The sequence below is a fragment of the Haemaphysalis longicornis genome, unplaced genomic scaffold, assembly GCF_048455015.1.
Source record: "Haemaphysalis longicornis isolate Haplotype H1 unplaced genomic scaffold, Haemaphysalis longicornis Haplotype H1 scaffold_5, whole genome shotgun sequence".
NCBI classification, from domain to species: Eukaryota; Metazoa; Arthropoda; class Arachnida; order Ixodida; family Ixodidae; genus Haemaphysalis; species Haemaphysalis longicornis.
Genome location: NW_027526385.1, coordinates 143,227,110 through 143,246,413, shown reverse-complemented (window position 1 = coordinate 143,246,413; position 19,304 = coordinate 143,227,110). Strand labels below are relative to the sequence as shown.

Below are 19,304 nucleotides of genomic sequence, written 5' to 3'. Positions count from 1 at the left end.
CTTGCAATGGCCGTTAAGGCAAACGGCAGTTGAATGCCCTCACAGCCAGGGAACTGAACGGTAGTGGCTGTGCTCACACGGCACTTCCCATGTTCAGTTCCGTTTGGATGATTCATCATGTTACTCTTAAAATGCTACCTCGCGAACTCAAAAATTTTCTTCTCTAATTATTTTCTGCGCTGCATGTTACACAGCGTATTTCTTTCACTCGTCGCAACCGTTTTTTGTAACAGTACAGTGAGTACTGCGTAACATTTAACCGAAACATACCGATTCATGGCACTGAAAATGGCTGCGCTTTTGTAGTTCCAATGTGGTGAAGCGTCCTAATTCCCACTCCATCGCTTGAACTAACCGCAGCACCGCTGTCCTACCACAAGTAAAAATGTGTCAGCGACGGTGTCCACACGAAGCGTTTTTGTGGCAGCGCGCTCGCCTGCAGCGGGGACACGTTGCTTGGTGCAGCCATCTTGCCCATCTGCCGACGGAACGGAGACCGGTGACCTCCGCTGGCGCGCTGATTGCCGTTGGGTTTCCAACGACGCTAGCACTGCCATGCAACTCCGCGTAACTGCCTTTAAGGCCAACTGCCGTTCTCATAACGGCCGTTAAGGTGCCCGTGTATAACAAGGGTTCAAGTATGGGCAAAAGAACCGCTCCGTCATTTGTTTGCACACTGCTATCCCTAAAGGCGGTCATGAAATAAGATCCCCATCGACCTGCAGTGGCACACATACACGAAAAGCAAAATACAAGTAAAATGTAGGAATCTTTCAGCTTTCGAAACGTCATCGACAAGGCCTGTCAACGGTTTTCACACCCAGTTGTGCGCAGAAACTTCAGTTGACGTTCACACAGCAAAACGGGCAGGCGCCTCATAGGCGTTGTGAAATCCCTACCCCGAGACTATGTTAATTCCCTGCGAGGCCACATGCGCGCATTTCTTGTTCAATTTCCACATATGTGAATTCTATGCCTCTATGAACTCTACGTGAAATCTAAGACAAGCGTCATCATATGCGTGTTGTACTCGTGAAGCTCGACAACGTCAGGAGTCGTGAAATTGCCGTACTCGCTCGCTGGCGCGCGGCCCGAACTCTCTCACAGTTTCTGCCCTTGGATAATATTTTCTCCCCCCTGCACTTTTTAAATTCTCATCTGTTTACAGTAAAATCTCAACACTACGAATCTCGCAGGACCGCGAAAAATATTGGTATCATCCGAAATTCGTATGAACAACACAAACCAAAAAACTAAGCACTACAAGTTTTCGTTTATTTCTTTTCTTACTTTCGCGTAAAGAAATGCGCGACGTTTTTCTGCTTTTTTTTTAAACCTTCATGTCGCCGAGCGGTCCTTTCTGGACTTCCATCTCCTCACTTGCGGTGCCCAAGCTCGCTACAGGTGTGTTTTTTGCATGCGATTCGTGCGCGTCTGCGTTGTGCGCGCTATATTTTCACGCCCGTGTCGGCGATTCGGCGCCCGCGGTCAGAAAATCACGCGCGACGCGCGTGGCAGTGGGAGGAGCCTGATGACTTGCGACAATGGGAAGGCGCGCGCCTCATGACGGCGAGACAGCCGGCTGGCTCCGCCAGGGATGTTTAGGCTTAGCACCCCGACAGATATTTCATGGGCGCTTTCACTAGCGCTGAAGATGACGTTTTATAGCACCATTTTCGCTCACATTATTAGCCCATTTACCGCACAAGAAACTTCGTGTGTGCTTTGAGAGGCATTTTAAAGAGCGCTTAGAAGCGGTCTTCTGAGCGCCTCGCACCACTTCGCGACCGAAACCGCCGCCATGTTGCCGCGGCGGGCCGTGCAGCGTGCGGGTGGTTTCGCGGCGGCGGCAGCGTGCCTGTGGAGTGCACGGCGCGTTCGTGAGCAGAAAACAACAGCGCGGCCGTTCCTGGAGAAAGAGCGACAAAGAGAGCAGAGAGCCCGTACGTCGCCGTAGCTTGCTTGCTCGGCAGTCGGGCGCCTCGCCAACTCGTTCATATCATCCGCGGGGCACCGCAGGTCCGTTCGTAAAGCGGGATTCACATGACGGAGAAACCCTCTCACGGAGGCGGACGGATACTATGTGACGTCACCAGCACGTGACCGGATTATCCGGCCTGGTGGCGCATCCACACATGCGGAGATACGCGGAGTGACTAGCAGACGACAGCGCCGAGGAACAGGTTCCATTCCCCGCCGAGGGCCACCGCCGTCGAGCGAAAACATGCGGAGGCATTTTCTTTCGCGGAGCCACCGCGGGCTATCCCCACTGAAGGGCGGAGCCTAAAACCGGTCACATGAGCGGGTCCCGCGGGCCAAAAAGAGAGGGTTTCTCCGTCGTGTGAATCCCGCTTAAGAGCCGAAATTTTTCCAATTTCAAAGAATGCAATTTCGCCGGAACTTATCAGAAATTCATATCATCGTGAATCGTATCCAGATTCCAATGTAACTACAATTCCTGCGTCCTCATCTCTTGCCCCTACTTTTCTTCCAGCACAACTCCGCCAACACCCGGTCGACGCGTACGCTGTTGGGGCGCGTTGGCGACCGAGTACGGCAATTTCACAACGCATATTGCGGCCCGAAGACCGCGAGGCGGACGGTCGCGATGGCGGCAGCCGGTCACGCGAGCGCAATACATGCGAAGTGCACTACATGGAATTAACAGTCTCGGGTGGCGGGGGGGGGGGGATTTCACAACGCCTACGAGGCGCCAGCCGCAAAACGCATCATCGCCGTTATCGAAACAAGGGCCAGTTTGCATTAAATTAGCTCGGATTGCGTCCTGAAAACAGGTGCACCGCCATGTCGCTTTCAATGGGAAACCTCAAGTAGTTAGTTTCGTTTCTTAAAGGGACACTGAAGTGAATTTTTCAAGCTCCCGTTTTTGCTTGCACTGCGTAGACTGGATCAAATTAGCACACTTTTCATCGTTTATCCGGTTGACAAATCGGTAATTATTTTACAAAGCGCGAAAGAAGAAAAACTACCATGCGCGGTTTGCGGCGGCCGCACCAACTAAGGCTGTGACGTTGGGAGGAGGGGCGCCGTGATTGGACGATGCCCAAGGTTAGCAATCACACAAGTTTCGGTTTCGGTTTCGGTTCTGTAAAACATTACCAATTGCGTTGTTGGATGGGCATTCTCAATATCTCAGTAATCATCGTACCGCGCTTCTGCCATGTTCTAAAATGCACAAGATAAGCCTCCCAGGACGGCTTGTAGTCGTAGCATTCACTAGCCGAGACCTATGCAGTGCATGAACGCCCTCCGCGTACCCGCAGACGCCCAAATGTCATGCGCTTTTCCCCCATATTTGGAGCTTGCCTCCCTCATGCCTGTATCGTAAAAAGCGTGTTCGCACCAGGCCAAGGGTCTGTTCATTCTGCCCTGTGCCCACTGCCTGCAAGCAGTCGGTGCTTATGGCAACAGCACGCCAACGAGAACTCGCTAGCGCGCCAGTGCCAGCCTGCGCGCGTTTTGTGAACTAGTTCGTGTAGCCATGAACGTTGCGGCCCAAAAAAGGTGAACTCAATATAGAAAACATCGGCGGAAAACAAAAAAGTTAACTTACAAAAAAAAAAAAGCACGTACCCACGGGGATTCGAACTCGTGACTTGCAAAATATTTGCGGTGACATACCTAGCGCCTCAGACAACTGAGCCACGGCGCGGGACGCGGAGGCCTAGTTAATATAGGGTATATATTGTACAACCGGTTTACACTTTTATTTAGTTTTGGCATTTCAAGCAGCTTAGGTGACTATTTGTTGTACTGCGATCGTGCAGTAAGCGTCGCCCGAGTTTCCACAGTAGCTCACGTCTAGCAATTGCATTTCGTAGACGGAAAAGCGTTCGCAGATGCGTAGCCGTGCTGCTGACCGCTGTGCTTGTTCGCCCAGCGCAAAAAAGTGCTTCCCGCGCCCTAGTTTTACGCTGTACGGTAAAAATATCAGTTGATTTTATTTCCTTAGTACCTATATTGACTTCGCTGACTCTTCTCCCGCCTTCAAGAGGCCTTATATTTTCCTACTGGCGTACCAGTCAGCAAAGCGTCGCATGTGCGCTTGTGCAGCGCTTGTGTGAAGCGACCTTGACTTGGAGCTAGATACAGTGTACAAACAAACCAAGTAAAGAAAGGCACATTCTTCCATTCACAAACGTGTCCTGGCTTCGTTTCAACTAAGCGAACGAATTGCGACCAAGCAATTTTTTTTAACCTCCTTGATTGCGACGACCCGCCGGCGGCCGGCGGACGAAACGCTGGGCCGACTGACTCTGTCGGCCGGGGAGCCGTGCAGTAGCGCAGCCGTGGCGCAGCCAATTGCCAGCTCATCCCCTCCTGACGTCACACGAAAACGCCACAGAAAATGGGCGAGCGTAAAGAGAGGAGGACAGCATTTTCGAATTAGTTTTTCTACTAAATAAAATCGCGTAAACGCGCCTAGAGTGGTCGAAACATGGCCTGGGGACTCCGGACTACAATTTGCGCTAGTAATACCGCAATGTTTACATATCACTTCAGTGTCCCTTTAAAGTCAGCGTGCACCCTTGGGTGCAGGTTGGGCACAGAATTGCCAAATTTAGAGGAAATGTAGCAGGATGTAGCAGCCAGAGCACTTGGGAGGAGGTTGGCGCAATTGGCGCAGCGGTAGCATCACTGTTACTTTCTACTAAAACAAAAACAAGCCAGGTGTAAATACAGTCAAAAAGAAAGCAACGGCGCAGTGCTGAGTATCCTAGTGCCCTTTGGGAGGTTTGACGGCAAGCAAGCCTGCAAGCTGAATGGCGCACTGGAAGGTCATTTACATATGCGCCGTTATGGCTTCATTGTAGTCATCACCAAAACACACGATTTTGCAGGAAAATCAAATTTTTAACCTCAATTAATTAATTTCTCAGTGAATACGGCATCATTCGCTGCCGCGAAAGTGCTGGGGACACTATAAAACATGAAACCTTTCGAATAAAACATACTTGTATTTTGTCTTCATGGCTCCGTTATGGACGTACATTCAAACAAGCTGAGACGACCGTAAAATATTGGAGATGGCCCGATGCTGAGAAGACAAGAGGCATCGCACAAAGGCACTTTTCTCTTGCTGTTTGGCCGCACAGCACCGGAGTAATTCGGAGCAGTGGTTTGGGCGAGTTGGGACATAGCGAAGCGCCAAGTGCAGCGCAACACGAGGGACAAAAACACGGAAGAAGACACAACGTGCGCTAACTTCCAACTTCAATGACATAGAATCCCTACCACCACATATATATACCCCACTTATCAGCCAACATGCCTAATTTGAGCCAACCAGGACGCATTCAATATATGGCAGCAACACAAAAACGAAAACTGCGCAGAAGTTCGAAATCGTCACAAAACATTCGCAGTGTCTGTCTTCATCTGTGTTTTTGTACGTCTTCTGCTGCGCTTCGACACGTCACTGGGGTAGAGCATCATCGAGATTCTACTGTATTTAGTCATGTACAGTGACTAACTCCTTACATTGAATGAATAACAACACACACACGAGTTCTGTGAAAGTGATTCTAACTTAACCGGCATAAAATCTGTTTCCAGATAGTTTGGATAAAACAAGAGCTGCAGTTGTTAGCTGCGACCATGCTTCCTCTGCAGGTGGCTTCATTTTGACAGCAGATGGGAATTATGCAACATTTACGTGAAGTAAGTAATCATGACAAGTAAATGAAACTCAACGTAACAATAGAGTCGACCCCAGTGACCACTTTCAGTACAATTTATTTTCCACGATACCCACATTAGATGGAGTGCTGTAGAGCATTTTACACCAACTCTTGAGCCATCCCACGCGATTCTTTGTCAACCCGACCCTACAGACGCACCCAATTTCAGTCAGAGCCTCGCTGTTAAAAAGAAAAATGTGGGTAACCATCCTGTGGGAAAACGCACGTAGACCAAACTGGACGATGTCTCAATGAAAGATTAAAAGAACATAACTATAATGTAGGTACATAAGGCGATTAGTAGCCACTTAGGTGTCCACTGTTGGGATTGCCGCGGGTGCGCCCCAATCTTTCAAAAAACGCAGGTCATTTCATGACACGAAGTTAAAATAACCGGAGAAATAATTGAAGTCGCAGAAATATCTGTCCCTCAGTAGTACAGCAAGTGTTTGTGGCACGTGGCATCGGTGAAGTGCGACGAGTGGTTTGAATATCGCCAGCTTTCGTGTTATTTTCTGCTTTTCTTGTGTTTTTGACTATTGGCATATATATGTGAAAAGCCAAGGAATAAAACACAGTTGTAAGTCGGCGCTTGTGGTTGTCACCTCCTTCTTGCATTTTGTCTGCGTTGCGCTGTTCCCCTATTTGTAATGGGTAACGGGGGATTACGCACGGCGTTAGCAAAAACAGTGCCCACTCACCCTGTATTCGCCAGGCTTGGCGTTCATCATCCGTGTCTTGAGGACATCCAACGGTTGCGTGAGCGTCGTGGCTATTCCTGCCTGCACGCAAGCACAGGGAACTTATCAGAAGAAGAAAAAGAAAGTAGGACCAAACCACAGCCAGGAACCAGCTACAAGGCCAGGGAATAGTCACAGTGGCCGACCGATTTTTCATACCAGGAGGGGAATGAGAACTAGTCCAAATAAAAGAGAAGTCCGAAAAATCCGCGAGTCATCACCCCTATGGGACAACTAGCAGTTCTTTAGGAAAGTCCAAAATATCCAGCAAGTCCGAATTTTCGGAGTCCGAAAAAACGGTCGGCTACTGTTAGTATTTGGTTTCGAGATGCGTCAACTTCTTTCATACATTTAAAAAATTACGACAAAAAGTTCTACAATGAAAATTTTCTCACACTACTGTTTCACCTTTAGAGTCGGAAAATGCTCACAAGGTCGGAAAATGCTCTATTTTAAGCAATAATCTAAGAGTTCTTGTGCATCTCATGCTTTTCTTTTTGTTGTGTTCCTCTTTTATGCCATCCCAGGAAAGAAAAAATGCTAGCACCTGATAGCCGTACACATTCCAGTATCGGCATCAGCAGGTTGGCCTTGAATTCCTTCCCAAGTAAGAGTATATTGAGCCCCCTAAATTTTGTGGCATGTTGAGGAGGCTTTGAGTTCACTTCCAACTCACCGCAGAGGCTTTTTTTTCTTTTACCCTTCATATCAAAGCTATATCTCATATTCAAAATTAACAATTTGGGTCCACTAGTACTTGGGTCCAAAAGTCCAGCAAAGAATTGTCAGTTGAAGCCCAGTGGTTTCCACTTGGCCTACCATACTGTGTTGTGAGAAAAGAAAATCAAATACAAACGCACATTCATGTTTTGAGTTTGTACACACTATTGTTGCTACTAAATACTCATCTTTCAAACTTAACTTGCCATGTTAATGCGTGACGCGTGAAAAACGTAATGCGTGAAAAATTTGTCGGGTTTATACTACATGTAATACGTAGCGTCCAACACAGTGAAAGCTATGCAAGTAGTCCGCAGCAAAAAACAAACAATTGGTATCACTCCGCATCGCGTCGTGGCTCAGATGTGCATGCCAGGAAAAAGTGTACGTCCGAAGGACAATGCAGCCTGGGATCCTTCGTCAGAAAGAATTCTTTAAAAACAGCAATAAAGGTCAGAAAATAACCCCGGACAAATTATGCTCCCTACATGGCCGGAACAAATGGCAGGAGCGGCGAAACCGTTCACGTCGTCTGCCCAAAGTTCAGACGCGCTCGTCCTCGCAGCATTCTGCGTGAACACACAGCACCATTCCCGAGTTCCTCTTGTAACAAATAGTTTACGTAAACTACTAAGAAATATTGCAGCAGTGAAAGTAAACTCTGTCTGTCCAGGTAACACTAGGAAGATCCTAATTATGATACTAATTGAGTTCACAGTGTTTGGAAGTTTCTTGCTTTCATCAGCCTTCCAGCCTGCTTCACTCATCCTAGGAAGCCATCATTCACACTTTGTAGTCTTAGCAGCGTTGCACGCTATGTATGAAATGGAGAATAGAAACCCTCCTCTCCATGCCTTCACACAATGGTGATAATCATACCCCACTTCCCACTTGCTCACAAGTCCTTTTAACACAAAAGTGTTTTATGCCCAGGTACACCAAGATCTGACCGGCGTCACTCCAGATTCATTTCTGACTAGATTTATGCATTCTAGCTGGAATCGACAGCTTCTAAGTAGAAAAATTCTTCGTCTAGCAAGAGACGATTATTTCCAGCTTGCAAGTTTTCGTCTTCCAGCTGGACTGACAAAAAAATCTCAATCCAACTATAAACGAGCTAGAAATTAAATTTCTAGCTAGAAATTCTGCCTATTTCTGGCTAGAAACATGTATTTCTATTTTATTTATGTATTATCTCTTTGTAGCTAGAAATAAAAGCTAGAAATATTTCTATCTGGTTCAATAATCCAGCTAGAAAAAATATTATTTTCACATGGGCATAGGCGTCCAGGAAATGACGTTGCCAAAAAAAGCTTCGTTGACACAGCTTCGCCCGAATTCAAGCCATGAACGTTTTCGCCGCAATGGGCGGTACACAGCGCTCTTCCCACTGCGCTACAAATTCAAGCGCAAGTGCGTCTACGAACGCGCCTTATACCTTTCCCACTACTTTCTTCATTCAGATGCCATCTAAGAGATGCTGCCGTCTAGGAGAAGTGAAGCAAAGTAGTTCATCATGACACTAATGAGCGCCAACAGTTGGTGCCTCGATGCCAGCGTCTTTCTGTACGTGGGACGCGGGTGAATTGAGCCACCCTTCGCCACCTACTGTTTTCGGTTACGGTTGCGTTTCGTTCGCACAGTTCCAAGGGGCTGTGGTTTCAGTCGGATTCACGCAATGTTCCGGCACATGCAATCCAGTGTCTAATGTTGATGCGTCTAATGGCGCCATACCAACGTAACGTAAATAGCGATGTGCAAGTTCAAATCGCCACACAATAAATTCTCCTGTGAAGGCACATTTCCCTTTCGCGTTTTACCGATTCCTATGAAAGAGGCATCAACCACATTTTTTTTCCAGAACTAACAACTCATAAATTTCCCTTCTAAAAACCACTTGCACCCATTGCCAGCAGCAGAGAATGCTGGTGTATGTTTTCAAACTTTGAAAGACTTCAAAACTCTACTTCAAATGATAAAACAGTGCTACTACTTGATTTGAAGACACGTTGAATATTGCATTATGCGCTACGATATTCGAAATTTTCGAATATTCGCACGCTCCTACGGAGATGTGCTCTCGGTATCCCTGAAGGCACTTTGCGGATAGAACGAAGGAGACGGAAACAACAGCGGGGGGATGACATTACCGCCGCCAGGCTGGAGGTGAAGTGTGTCGTGAGGTCATCGCCAAAGTAGGGGGTGGTCAGCAGCAGCTGCTTGATCTGCTCGTAGAATGAGATCTGCACAGGAGCGACACGTAAAGAAACAGAGCACTGTGAGAAACTTGGAACAAGATGGAGAAACCAAGCAGAACTCTTCCTGGACTGTTTGAGATATCCTGAAAGCAAACATATTTTTCCCCACACACACTTAAAGGAACCATGAAGAGAAAATACAACTTCGTTTAATTTGAAAGAACTAGGATTGAGTATGTCACTCAGCTCCATTAGAGCCACAAAAGATGTTTTTTAACGAAAAAAAAAAGCAAGAAGTATTTAAAAACTTTCAAATTTTGCGCCACAGTGACGTGTTATGAGCAAGAATGACGTCGTACGGGCCAACAATAAAACATAATTTTTAGTACGTTAACTGCACGTTAGCATTCAAGTGATGCGGTCAAATGGAACCAGAGGCCCCATCACAGACATCCAGTCAGGTGTCGTCGCAACAGGTCAGTTAGGCGGCCGCCCATCGCACAAACAAGGTTCCGTGACGTCATAGAAAAGTTGCAGGAAATTGGCTAGGGGGTCGCGACTGCTTCACCCGTTTTCTTTAATCTCCGTTATTTGTTCAAAGATTGCGATGATATTGGTATCATTGTTATCGGGACTAAGCCATCTTTCTAATAAACCCAACTTGTATTTTGTCTTCATGGCTCCTTTAATCCCCACCTGCCCTTTGTTTTTCTTAAGATGTTTTTTTTTTCTTTCCTGTGTTTTGAACTTGTTTTTTGTTTCCCTGCTAGCTTTAGGGGCACGCAAATCGCAAAAAATTCACGCTCAAACAGCGTTCACACTACACAAACATGGAAGCAAATGGTTAATGGTTAAGTTTAGTATCGAATGTCTTCAGTTGAACCAGCATTTTGGAGAAAAGCAAGCTGAAAGATATCTTGCCATGTTCACACCTTCCATCCAGAAGGAACCGAAAATTGAGTAGTTTCATTCACATCTGTGCACACACCACTTTTTTTCCCCTTACCCACATAGTTTGGTAGGTTGCAACTCTTACAAGAATCAATGGTGGCAAGCAGCACCTAGTTACCTAAATGGCCTCCCCACGACATCGTTTCTATCACCTGTCCATCACATTTTGTTCAAAGTGTATCCACGTATCTGTCTTGTTAAAAAATGGTGGAATTTGTAACATCACATCTACAATCCACCCTTTATGTAACACCCCTTTGTGCGGTCTTTAAAGTAATAAAGTGAAGTGAAGTGAAAAGAACTTTAAATATGGGCCCCAGCCCGCACCAGCAATGCCACTGGCGAGTTGAGCTGCCTTGTTTCACATCACTTGAGAAAAAGTGAAGTTTATGAGTGAAGCTGTCAAAAATCTTTTTGTGCAACAAAATTCTCACAAAGCAGTTGGCAAAGAAGGGTGGTCTTCAATGCACTAAGCTTGAGAATGACATATTTATATAATTTTTTTAACTCATTTGGTGACGTGTAGCGCAGTATTACTAAAAGGACACACAACGTACAGATACGATGGCTCCTAACCTTTGTGGGTGTACTCTCCAGTGTCAGTTGACACATCTCTAGAGGTTCTCTTCACTTGGAAATCTATTCTCGACAAATTCAGGGTAATTTAACACAGAAGCTTTGCTCTGCCTTAGTTAAACGAATGTGATATTGTCACGAAGCCAAAGACGACGCAGTTGTCTTCAAGGAAAACAAGTTTATTGGAGCGAACTTGTGCTCCCCTAACAACTCAAAGAGTACACAGGCGGCGAAGAAGCAGTCAACAAAGTGACACGCGCAAGCGAGCGTTGGCGAGTCAAATACCACGGCATCTGCTCTGACCCGCCGCGGTGGCTCAGTGGCTAAGGCGTTGCGCTGCTGAGCACGAGGTCGCGGGTTCGATTCCCGGCCGCGGCGGCTGCTTTTCTGATGGAGGCGAAAAGCAAAAACGCCCGTGTGTACGAGATTTCGGCGCACGATAAAGATCCCCAGGTGGTCAAAATTAATCCGGAGCCCTCCACTACGGCGCGCCTCATCGCCTGCGTTGCGTCGGCGCGTTAAACCCTACAATCAAGGCATCTGCTCTGCAGGCTTTTTATGTTTCGGCGCGAGTGGTTCTCAAACCGTCGATTTACACCCAGAACGTTGTAGATCAAAGAAGATTATTCTAGGCTAGTGATGTTAGGGCGAAGCACTCTCCTTATCTGAATGAGATAACTGAATGACATAACCCATGTGTCACGATTTGTTCCGCATTCGTGAACGTGGGAGGGTCCCTCCAGCAGAGTGACGACCCGCAGCGTGTTGGTGGTGACGGTAACTGACCGCAAGCTGCTGTGCTCGTCAGTGTTTATTGGCCAGCCGTGCACAATGTTTCCCACAGGGCCTGGCGGGGCCACCGAACTTAGCGGCCAACGAAGATTAGGGTCGGGAGGAACCACACACTTGTCACACCCCTCATGCCCAAAGTTTGTTTGTCCAACACAAACACAAGACTACACATGTTAACCTGGCGAGTACAGTCCAGTGGTCTCAGCAGTGTCGTACTCCGCCTGAGCACAGGTGTCGATGTAGGTGTGGCAGCATCGGGTGCCGCCTGTGTCACTCTCGCACCGTCTGTCAGCCTTGCAGGTGGCGCCACAGTGGCGCGAGGAGCACCAGCTCCTGGTGCTCTGCTGGCAGCGGCCGGTGTAGTTGGCTCCCCTGCCTGCTGGCTTCCTAAAGGGGGGCTGAGGTTGCCAGGTGAGGCCTCACATGGTCAGCGTGCCGGTGCCACGTGGTCCCGTCTGACATGCGGTCGAGCAGTGATAACGCACTGGCTGGAGAGACCCGGCGGACCAGGTTGGACCAGGCCGGAAGTTCTTGGCGAAGACCAGAGCCACAGACTCCGGAAAAGGCCCAGGACGGCAACCTCGGTCAGCCGCCAGCTTGTGCTTGAGCTGCTTCAGGAGCGCTGTGGACCGGAGGTCAAGGTGCAACACATCTAACGGTGTCTTCACCATCCGGCCCAACAGGAGCTCGCAGGGGGCACGGCCTATGACGTCGTGGGGTGTGGTCCGGTGTTGGAACAGGACTCGGGCAACCTGTGTCCGGAAATCCCCAGCCTTGCTCTTCTTGAGCTTGTCTTTCACCATTTGCACCACCCGCTCGGCAGCACCGTTCGACGCAGGGTGGTACGGAAGAACCATCATCTGGCGGACACAGGCCAGATACTCCTCGCTGGCGAAAGCGGGACCGTTGTCGGATATGATGACGTCCGGCAACCCCTGGGCAGCGAAGACTAGCCGCAGCGCCGCAATGGTTGCTCCTGCCGAGGGAGTGGTGACTGGCAGTACCTCCACCCACTTGGAGAAGGCGTCTACCCCCACCAGGAAGTAGTGGCCCTTGAAGGGGCCCCCGAAGTCCACGTGCAGGCGGGACCAGGGTCTCTCCGGGAACGGCCAGGGGGTGATCTCCACATGGCGCGAGGATCGCTGGTTCTCCTGGCAGACTTGGCAGCTCTGCACCATGTGAGCAATGTCCTGGTCCAGGCCAGGCCACCAAACGTGGGACCGGGCCACCATCTTGGTCTTCTCCACGCCTGGATGACCCGCGTGCAGCAACTGCAGGACCCTGGACCGCAGGCTCTGCGGAATCACCACCCTAGAGCCCCACAGCAGGCAGCCCTGCTGCAGGCTCAGCTCGCCGGCTTTGTGGCTGTACGTGCGCTCAGCCAACTCCTCCCTTCGGGACACCGCCTTGACCACCTGCGACAGGACTGGGTCCCGGCTGGTCGCCTGCGACACTGCCGACCTGGACAGCACCTCCGGGTAAGTGTGCTCCAGCATGAACACTTCGGCAGGTTCAGGAACTGCAGCAGGCACCTCCAGCAGGGGCAGTCGGCTCAGGGCGTCAGCAGGTGCCAGGTCCTTTCCCGGACGGTAGACCAGCTGGTAGCTGTAGGCCGCGAGCCTCAAGGCCCAGCGCACCACTCGAGGCGATGCCTGCACTGGAACCGCCTTGTCAGGCCCCAGTAGTCCCAGCAGCGGCTTGTGGTCCGTGACCGCCTCAAACTTCCGGCCCCACAGGTACTGGTAGAAGCGCTCGACCCCGAATACGAGGGCCAGGCCTTCCTTGTCCAGCTGGCTGTACCGCTGCTCTGCCGCATGAAGCCGACGGGACGCAAACGATACAGGGCGTTCCTGCCCATCCTTCTCCCGGTGGGCCAAAACGGCTCCCACGCCGTACGGTGACGCATCTACGGTCAGGACGACAGGCTTGGCCGGATCAAAATGGACCAGCACCGGAGCCTTGCTGATGAGCTCCTTGCTGCGCTGGAAGGCGAAGTCCTGCTCCTTCTTCCAGGCCCACTGCTGTCCATCTCGAAGCAGAAGATGCAGCGGCTGCAGATGCGAAGACAGTTTCGGCAGGAAGCTCCTGTAGAAGTTTACCAGGCCCAGGTAGCTCTGCAGCTCTTTCTTGTTCTGGGGCTTGGGCGCCTTGAGCACAGCCTCAACTCTGCGGGGTGCCGGGGCCAGGCCTGCCTGGGAAATGACGTGGCCCAGGTACTCAATGCTGGGGGCCAAGAAAATGCATTTCTCAAGCTTCAGCTTTAGCCCGGCATCCTGCAGTCGTGCCAGGACGTTGTGTAGGTTCTGCAGGTGGTCTTCGTCGTCTGTACCGGTCACCAAGATGTCGTCCAAGTACACTGCCACGTGCCTCATGCCCCTAAACAGGTTGTTCATATCCCTCTGGAAAATCGCCGGCGCTGAAGCCACGCCGAACGGTAAGTGCTTGTAGTGGAAGAGTCCCAGCGTTTTTCATATAGTGACATACTTCCGGGACGACTCCTGGAGCACCAGCTGCTGGTAAGCATTTCTGAGGTCGAGTTTTGTGAACTTCTTTCTTCCGGACAACGCCGACCAGAGATCTTCAATTCGGGGCAGCGGGTACTTTTCACAGTAGCGACGCGGTTGATGGTGACTTTAAAGTCCCCGCAGATCCTGACACTGCCGTCTGGGTTGAGGTCTGGCATGATGGGAGTGGCCCACTCAGATGACTTCACGGGCACCAGGATATCCTCTCACACCAACCGTTGCAGCACCTGGGTGACCCCATCCTTCAAGGCGAATGGTAGTGGGCGCGGCTTGAAATACCGGGGCGGGCTCCCTCTGGGACATGAATGTGCCCCCCCCAGGCTGAAACAGGGCCTTGAACTTGGTCAGGAGGCCTGGGACACCTTCCACCGCATGTACTGCTTCCTGGTACTCCGGCAACTGCCCGCCCAATGCCTGGATCCAGTTCCGGCCCAGCAGCGTCGGTGCCGACCCTTTGGTCAAGTAGAGGGGAAGAGTTGCCTCCCTGTCGCCAAGGCAAACGCTGACCTGGGCTTGACCTTCGACCTGGGTGAGCTGTACAGAGTAGCTGCGCGCATGAAACCAGACACTGTGACGGACACGCCAGGGAAGTTGCACTTGAAAACTTTCCCGGCCATGACCGACATGCTGGCCCTTGTGTCCAGCTCCATGAAGATGGGTTGCCCGCAGATTTCGACGGTCACCATGTACGGTGGCACAGATGACTGAAGTATGTCCGTGTGCTGCATGTCAAAAATGTGCGGGTCTTCGGCCACGACGTGGAGCCTAGCTGTTAATGAACCTGAAGCTGCTGCCGCACGTCCCCGCCGCCTACCCTTGCGCCAGCTCTCTTGGCGATGGGCGTCCGGGGAACACGTGCTTGCCCCCGGCTGCTGCTTCTGTCCATTCGCCATCCCCCTCGGCACGCCCGAGCAATGTGCCCAGTTCTCCCACACGTGAAGCACTCCACTTGCGTGAACTGGCACTGTGAGGGGGGTGGTCACCATCGCACCGACTGCACCTGCCATGCCATGTCGCCATCTTGCTCACTGCCACCTCCGTCGACGGTGAGCCGGCCGCACGTGCTATCTCGCCCGCGTCCTTGATCGCAGCATACATCGCCAGCGCTGCCTTCACGGCGTCGTCCAGAGAGGGGTCGGGAAGCTCTAGGAGTCGCGTCTGCATGGCGGGGTTGTTGATGCTGCAGACGAAACGGTCCTGGAGCAGCAAGTCGAGCTGGTCCCCGAAGGCGCAGCCGCTCGCTAAGCCTCGCAGCGCTGCGACGAACTGCCCGAGAGTCTCTCTGTCTCAGCAGCTCCGGTTGTTGAAGCAGAAGTGCTCCATTAACATGGACGGGGCCGGGCTGAAGTGCGAGTGCAGCGTCGCGAGCACCTCACCCAGCGACTTGTCATGCGGCATGGCCGGCTTCAGGAGGTCGAGCAGGAGATCGAAGACACGGGTCCGGCAGCTGGCTAGGAAAATGTCGCGCTGTTTTGTGTCCGGTGTATCGTTCACCCGGAAAAACACGCTGACTTGTTCCTCGTAGACCGGCCAGGCGGCCCCTTCACCCTGGAACAGCTCGAGCCTCCCATACAGCGGCATGGCGTAATGGCGACTGGCTTGAGGGGGCGGTGTCTTGGCGCTCTCGGTGGCTTCGGCAGGTGCACGGGTTTCTTCCCTCGTCGCCAGTGTCACCATTTAGCCCCGCATTCGTGAATGTGGGAGGGTCGAGTGACGACCCACAGCGCGCTGGTGGTGACGGTGACTGGCCGCGAGCTGCTGTGCTCGTCGGTGTTTATTGGCCAGCCGTCCACGCTTCCCGTCCCCCATTTGCACATGACCAATGTTCAGAGGTCAACCACAACTGCACTAAAGGGGAACTTGGACAACGGGCCTCCTGCAAGTAGGAACTGCAGGACAGGTAACCCCCTGACAGCAGGTGCGTTCAAGAATCTGGTGGACACACAGGTGGCAACAAAATTTGAGCTTTGTGAACATATGAACAATGAAACTATTCCAATCAGTGTTCTCTCGACGTTAGTGCAATATGGCGCACTTAACATGGAGCTTGGTTGGGCACTCCAAGATGCAGACAAGTGCAATTGTAGTTAAAATGACGCACCTGGGCCACCGCTGCAAATGTACTTATAGAAGTACAAAGATAAGCCCCATGTGAAAAAAAAAAAAAAAAGGTGCATACATTTTTGCAATAGCTGGCATGAAAATGAAGGTTAGAAGACGTATTATACATATATATTTTCCCAGTGCCCCAAAACATTCCCCCAAACTTCCCGCACGCAATTGTCACAACCATTATCCCCTTCACACTAATTTCTCAACCCCAGAAAAACAAGCTTTACGTGAGTGGATACAGCAACTCAAAACACGGGGTCAAGCAGGCAGGCAGGCAGCCAGAGAATGAGCCCCACCGACCTGCCCGATGGTCATGAGCACCGCCCGGGCCGTGGCCGTGCCTCCGCCGGAGAAGAGCTTCAGGGGTCCCTCGTGCCTGAACACCTGCCACAGGCCGTCCACTGCATTCTTGTAGCTGTGCAGGGGCAGAGGGCCATTGCAATTTTTTCCCTTTAGACAGTATGGGACTGGCCACCCTAATAACGCTCGGTACAATTTGAACAAAGCCAGTAACAATGACTGCTTCCCAGAAAACGCATGCAAGTGACGATTGTAAGGCCTAACGCGCCCAACTTTCACCCGGGCTATGCGGCGTGTTGTAGTCGAAGACTATGGATTAAGTTTGACCACCTGGGGATCCTTAGCGCGCGCCGAAATCTTGAACACAAGGGATTTTCAATTTTTTGCGTCCATCTGGAAAGTGGCTACTGTGGCCAGGAAAATTCAACCCACATCCATAGGCTTAGCAGCGCAATGCTTCAGCCAATGCGACATCGCAGCAGGTGACAGCCTCGACGTTGACAACAATGCAGGCTACTTCCCTGTAGAAACTTAAACGCGACGCCAGCACCACCTTTTTGTACATTAATGTTACAACGAACCAACTTGTCCTTTAAGTTGAACAGTTCGTGACATTTTATGGTTGTGAAATGCTTTGATTTACTTTTTACACAGCATAATACTTATAAAAATAACTATTACTTTTACGAAACTGTGGATTGCAGTCATCAGTAATGCCTGCTAAGATGTTTTCTTTCGCAGTGGTGGCCCCTGCGGCGTTGCAATTGTCGCTGCTTAACTCTTTCGCTACCGCGGCTATTCAAAATCGATCAATTTGATCGATAATTTGGGAGCGCCTTTTCATAGCATTCCAGGCGTTGCTTGAACAAGTAAAGCTGTTCGGAGTTAGAGCAGAAAATGGCCTTTCAAAGTCAGTTCTGTTTTCATTTTTGCAACAAAAACGTGATTTTTGACACGTTTCAATCACATCGAAAAGGGGCGTGGTCATCGCACGTCACTGCTACCAAAGAAGAATGCGTGCCACTCGTAATTACTCTCCGTCAGCGTTTGGTTTTCATCATCAGGGCATGAATGGGGCACCAGCACACGATTTTCAATCGTCAGGTTCGCACTCTGACAGTAATAATCCCAGAAATCGGCTGAAAATGTCAAGCAGTGCCTGTTTGCAAAGCAACTTAATGATTTTAGGCAGTTTTACTGCCTTTGTGCATGTTGTTCTAAGTTCTGTGGTAGTTCTACTTAACCCAGGACAATTCGCAAACAGTTCACAACAGTTTCGGCTTCGTTTCTGCATCGCGAAATTCATATTTAGCGCTACTACGCAGTTACGAAACTTCAAGGCTACCTGCCACGGCGCCTTGAACGTCCGCGACTGATCCTCGAACAAAGCATGCCGCTCCTGATTTTACCCAACCCTAACCCAATTTCTGCGATAAGAACTTCCGATGCAAGTCAAAAGGTCACACCCAGTCGTTGGATATCTGTTCTGACCAGGAGAGCGCTTCAAATCGGCCTAACACATCACCAGCTGTTCGCCTGCCAGTTTCGTATCCATGCGAGGTTATCTCCTGGGTATAGTGTTCCTTCGTACTTGAACTGTCTATTCAGACGGAGTCTCTGTCACAAACTCGAGCATACAACGCCTAAAAAGTACCGAAAAGTTTTTTCATATTGTTGTACACCGCCTAATTCTTGTTACAGTCGTTTGATTCATTTAGTTTCGGTTCTATTCGCCCCGGGAAAACCCTCGAACTCTCTCAAACGAGGCGGCAGTAACTCCGCCCACTCGCCGGCTCGCTGGCAAGAAAATACAAAAAATAAAACCTCTGCCGCTCAACTTTCACCGAAGCTTTGAGTTCTTTCGAGGGGCGAGCGTAGCTTTGCCAGTGCTAAGGTGCGCCGATGATTCAAGAAGGGAGAAAGAGGGAAATTGTGCGCTTGACGGCGGCAGGCGTGTTGTGTGTTGTACCCCCTCTCTCCGGGCCGGCGCAGTTATAAAAAGAGAATTCGCACCGAAGCAAATTAGTTACGCTGGGCGCCGTGATGTAACAATGGCACCTGTCAGTTTGTGCATCACACCATCGGCGACCTGTGCGCTGGAGGACTCCAACGTACTCCCTGGCCTCGAATCACCATGATCGTCTCGGACGGCCCGGAGCCATGCTTTACAGGTAGCCGTACCACCTCCGACAGCGGTGCATCGTCCGGCCCGGTCGGTGAATATTGTAGGACTCTGTCTCTCATATGCATCGAACTGCCTTTCTTTTAGTTAACTTTTCTATCTCATAATATTCATTGTTAGAGTTCCTAATTGTACATTTCCCGCAATTGTATTCGTTTTGTTACCTCTGGTTAACGTGACATGTCCTCGTGCTTGTGCAGTGTTTTGCCTGTTCAAATATAAAATCTTCCTGTTGTTTCGTTCAAGGCTCTGACTCATTCTTACCGCTCTGGTCGGCAAAAGCCGTCGGCGAAAGCCGCACATCAGACGGCCACCCCCTTCGTCACCTGTGTCCTGTAGACTCGGTAGGGTTGTTTGTTTCTTGAGTCGACTCCCCACATCTTCTAGCAGCGCACCCAATTAAGAAAATGGTGACAGTCTCCGATAAGTTTTTGTACTGTTTCATTTGAAAACTGTTAGGTGGCGCTGCAATAGAGGAGGCTCGTTGCACTGATCTTTTTTTATCG

General features: G+C 50.3%; 1 protein-coding gene across 2 annotated transcripts in view; it reads right to left on the bottom strand.

The window, feature by feature from the left end:
- Dic1 (Dicarboxylate carrier 1) overlaps positions 1-19,304 on the bottom strand; it is a 54,291-nt gene that overhangs the window by 14,066 nt on the left and 20,921 nt on the right. For both annotated transcript variants that reach the window (XM_077671125.1, XM_077671126.1), the window contains exons 6-8: positions 16,617-16,731; positions 9,313-9,405; positions 6,404-6,484 (exon numbers count right to left, since the gene is read on the bottom strand). In XM_077671125.1, the coding sequence (XP_077527251.1) occupies positions 6,404-6,484; positions 9,313-9,405; positions 16,617-16,731 (289 nt within the window). The remainder of the gene's footprint in view (positions 1-6,403; positions 6,485-9,312; positions 9,406-16,616; positions 16,732-19,304) is intronic.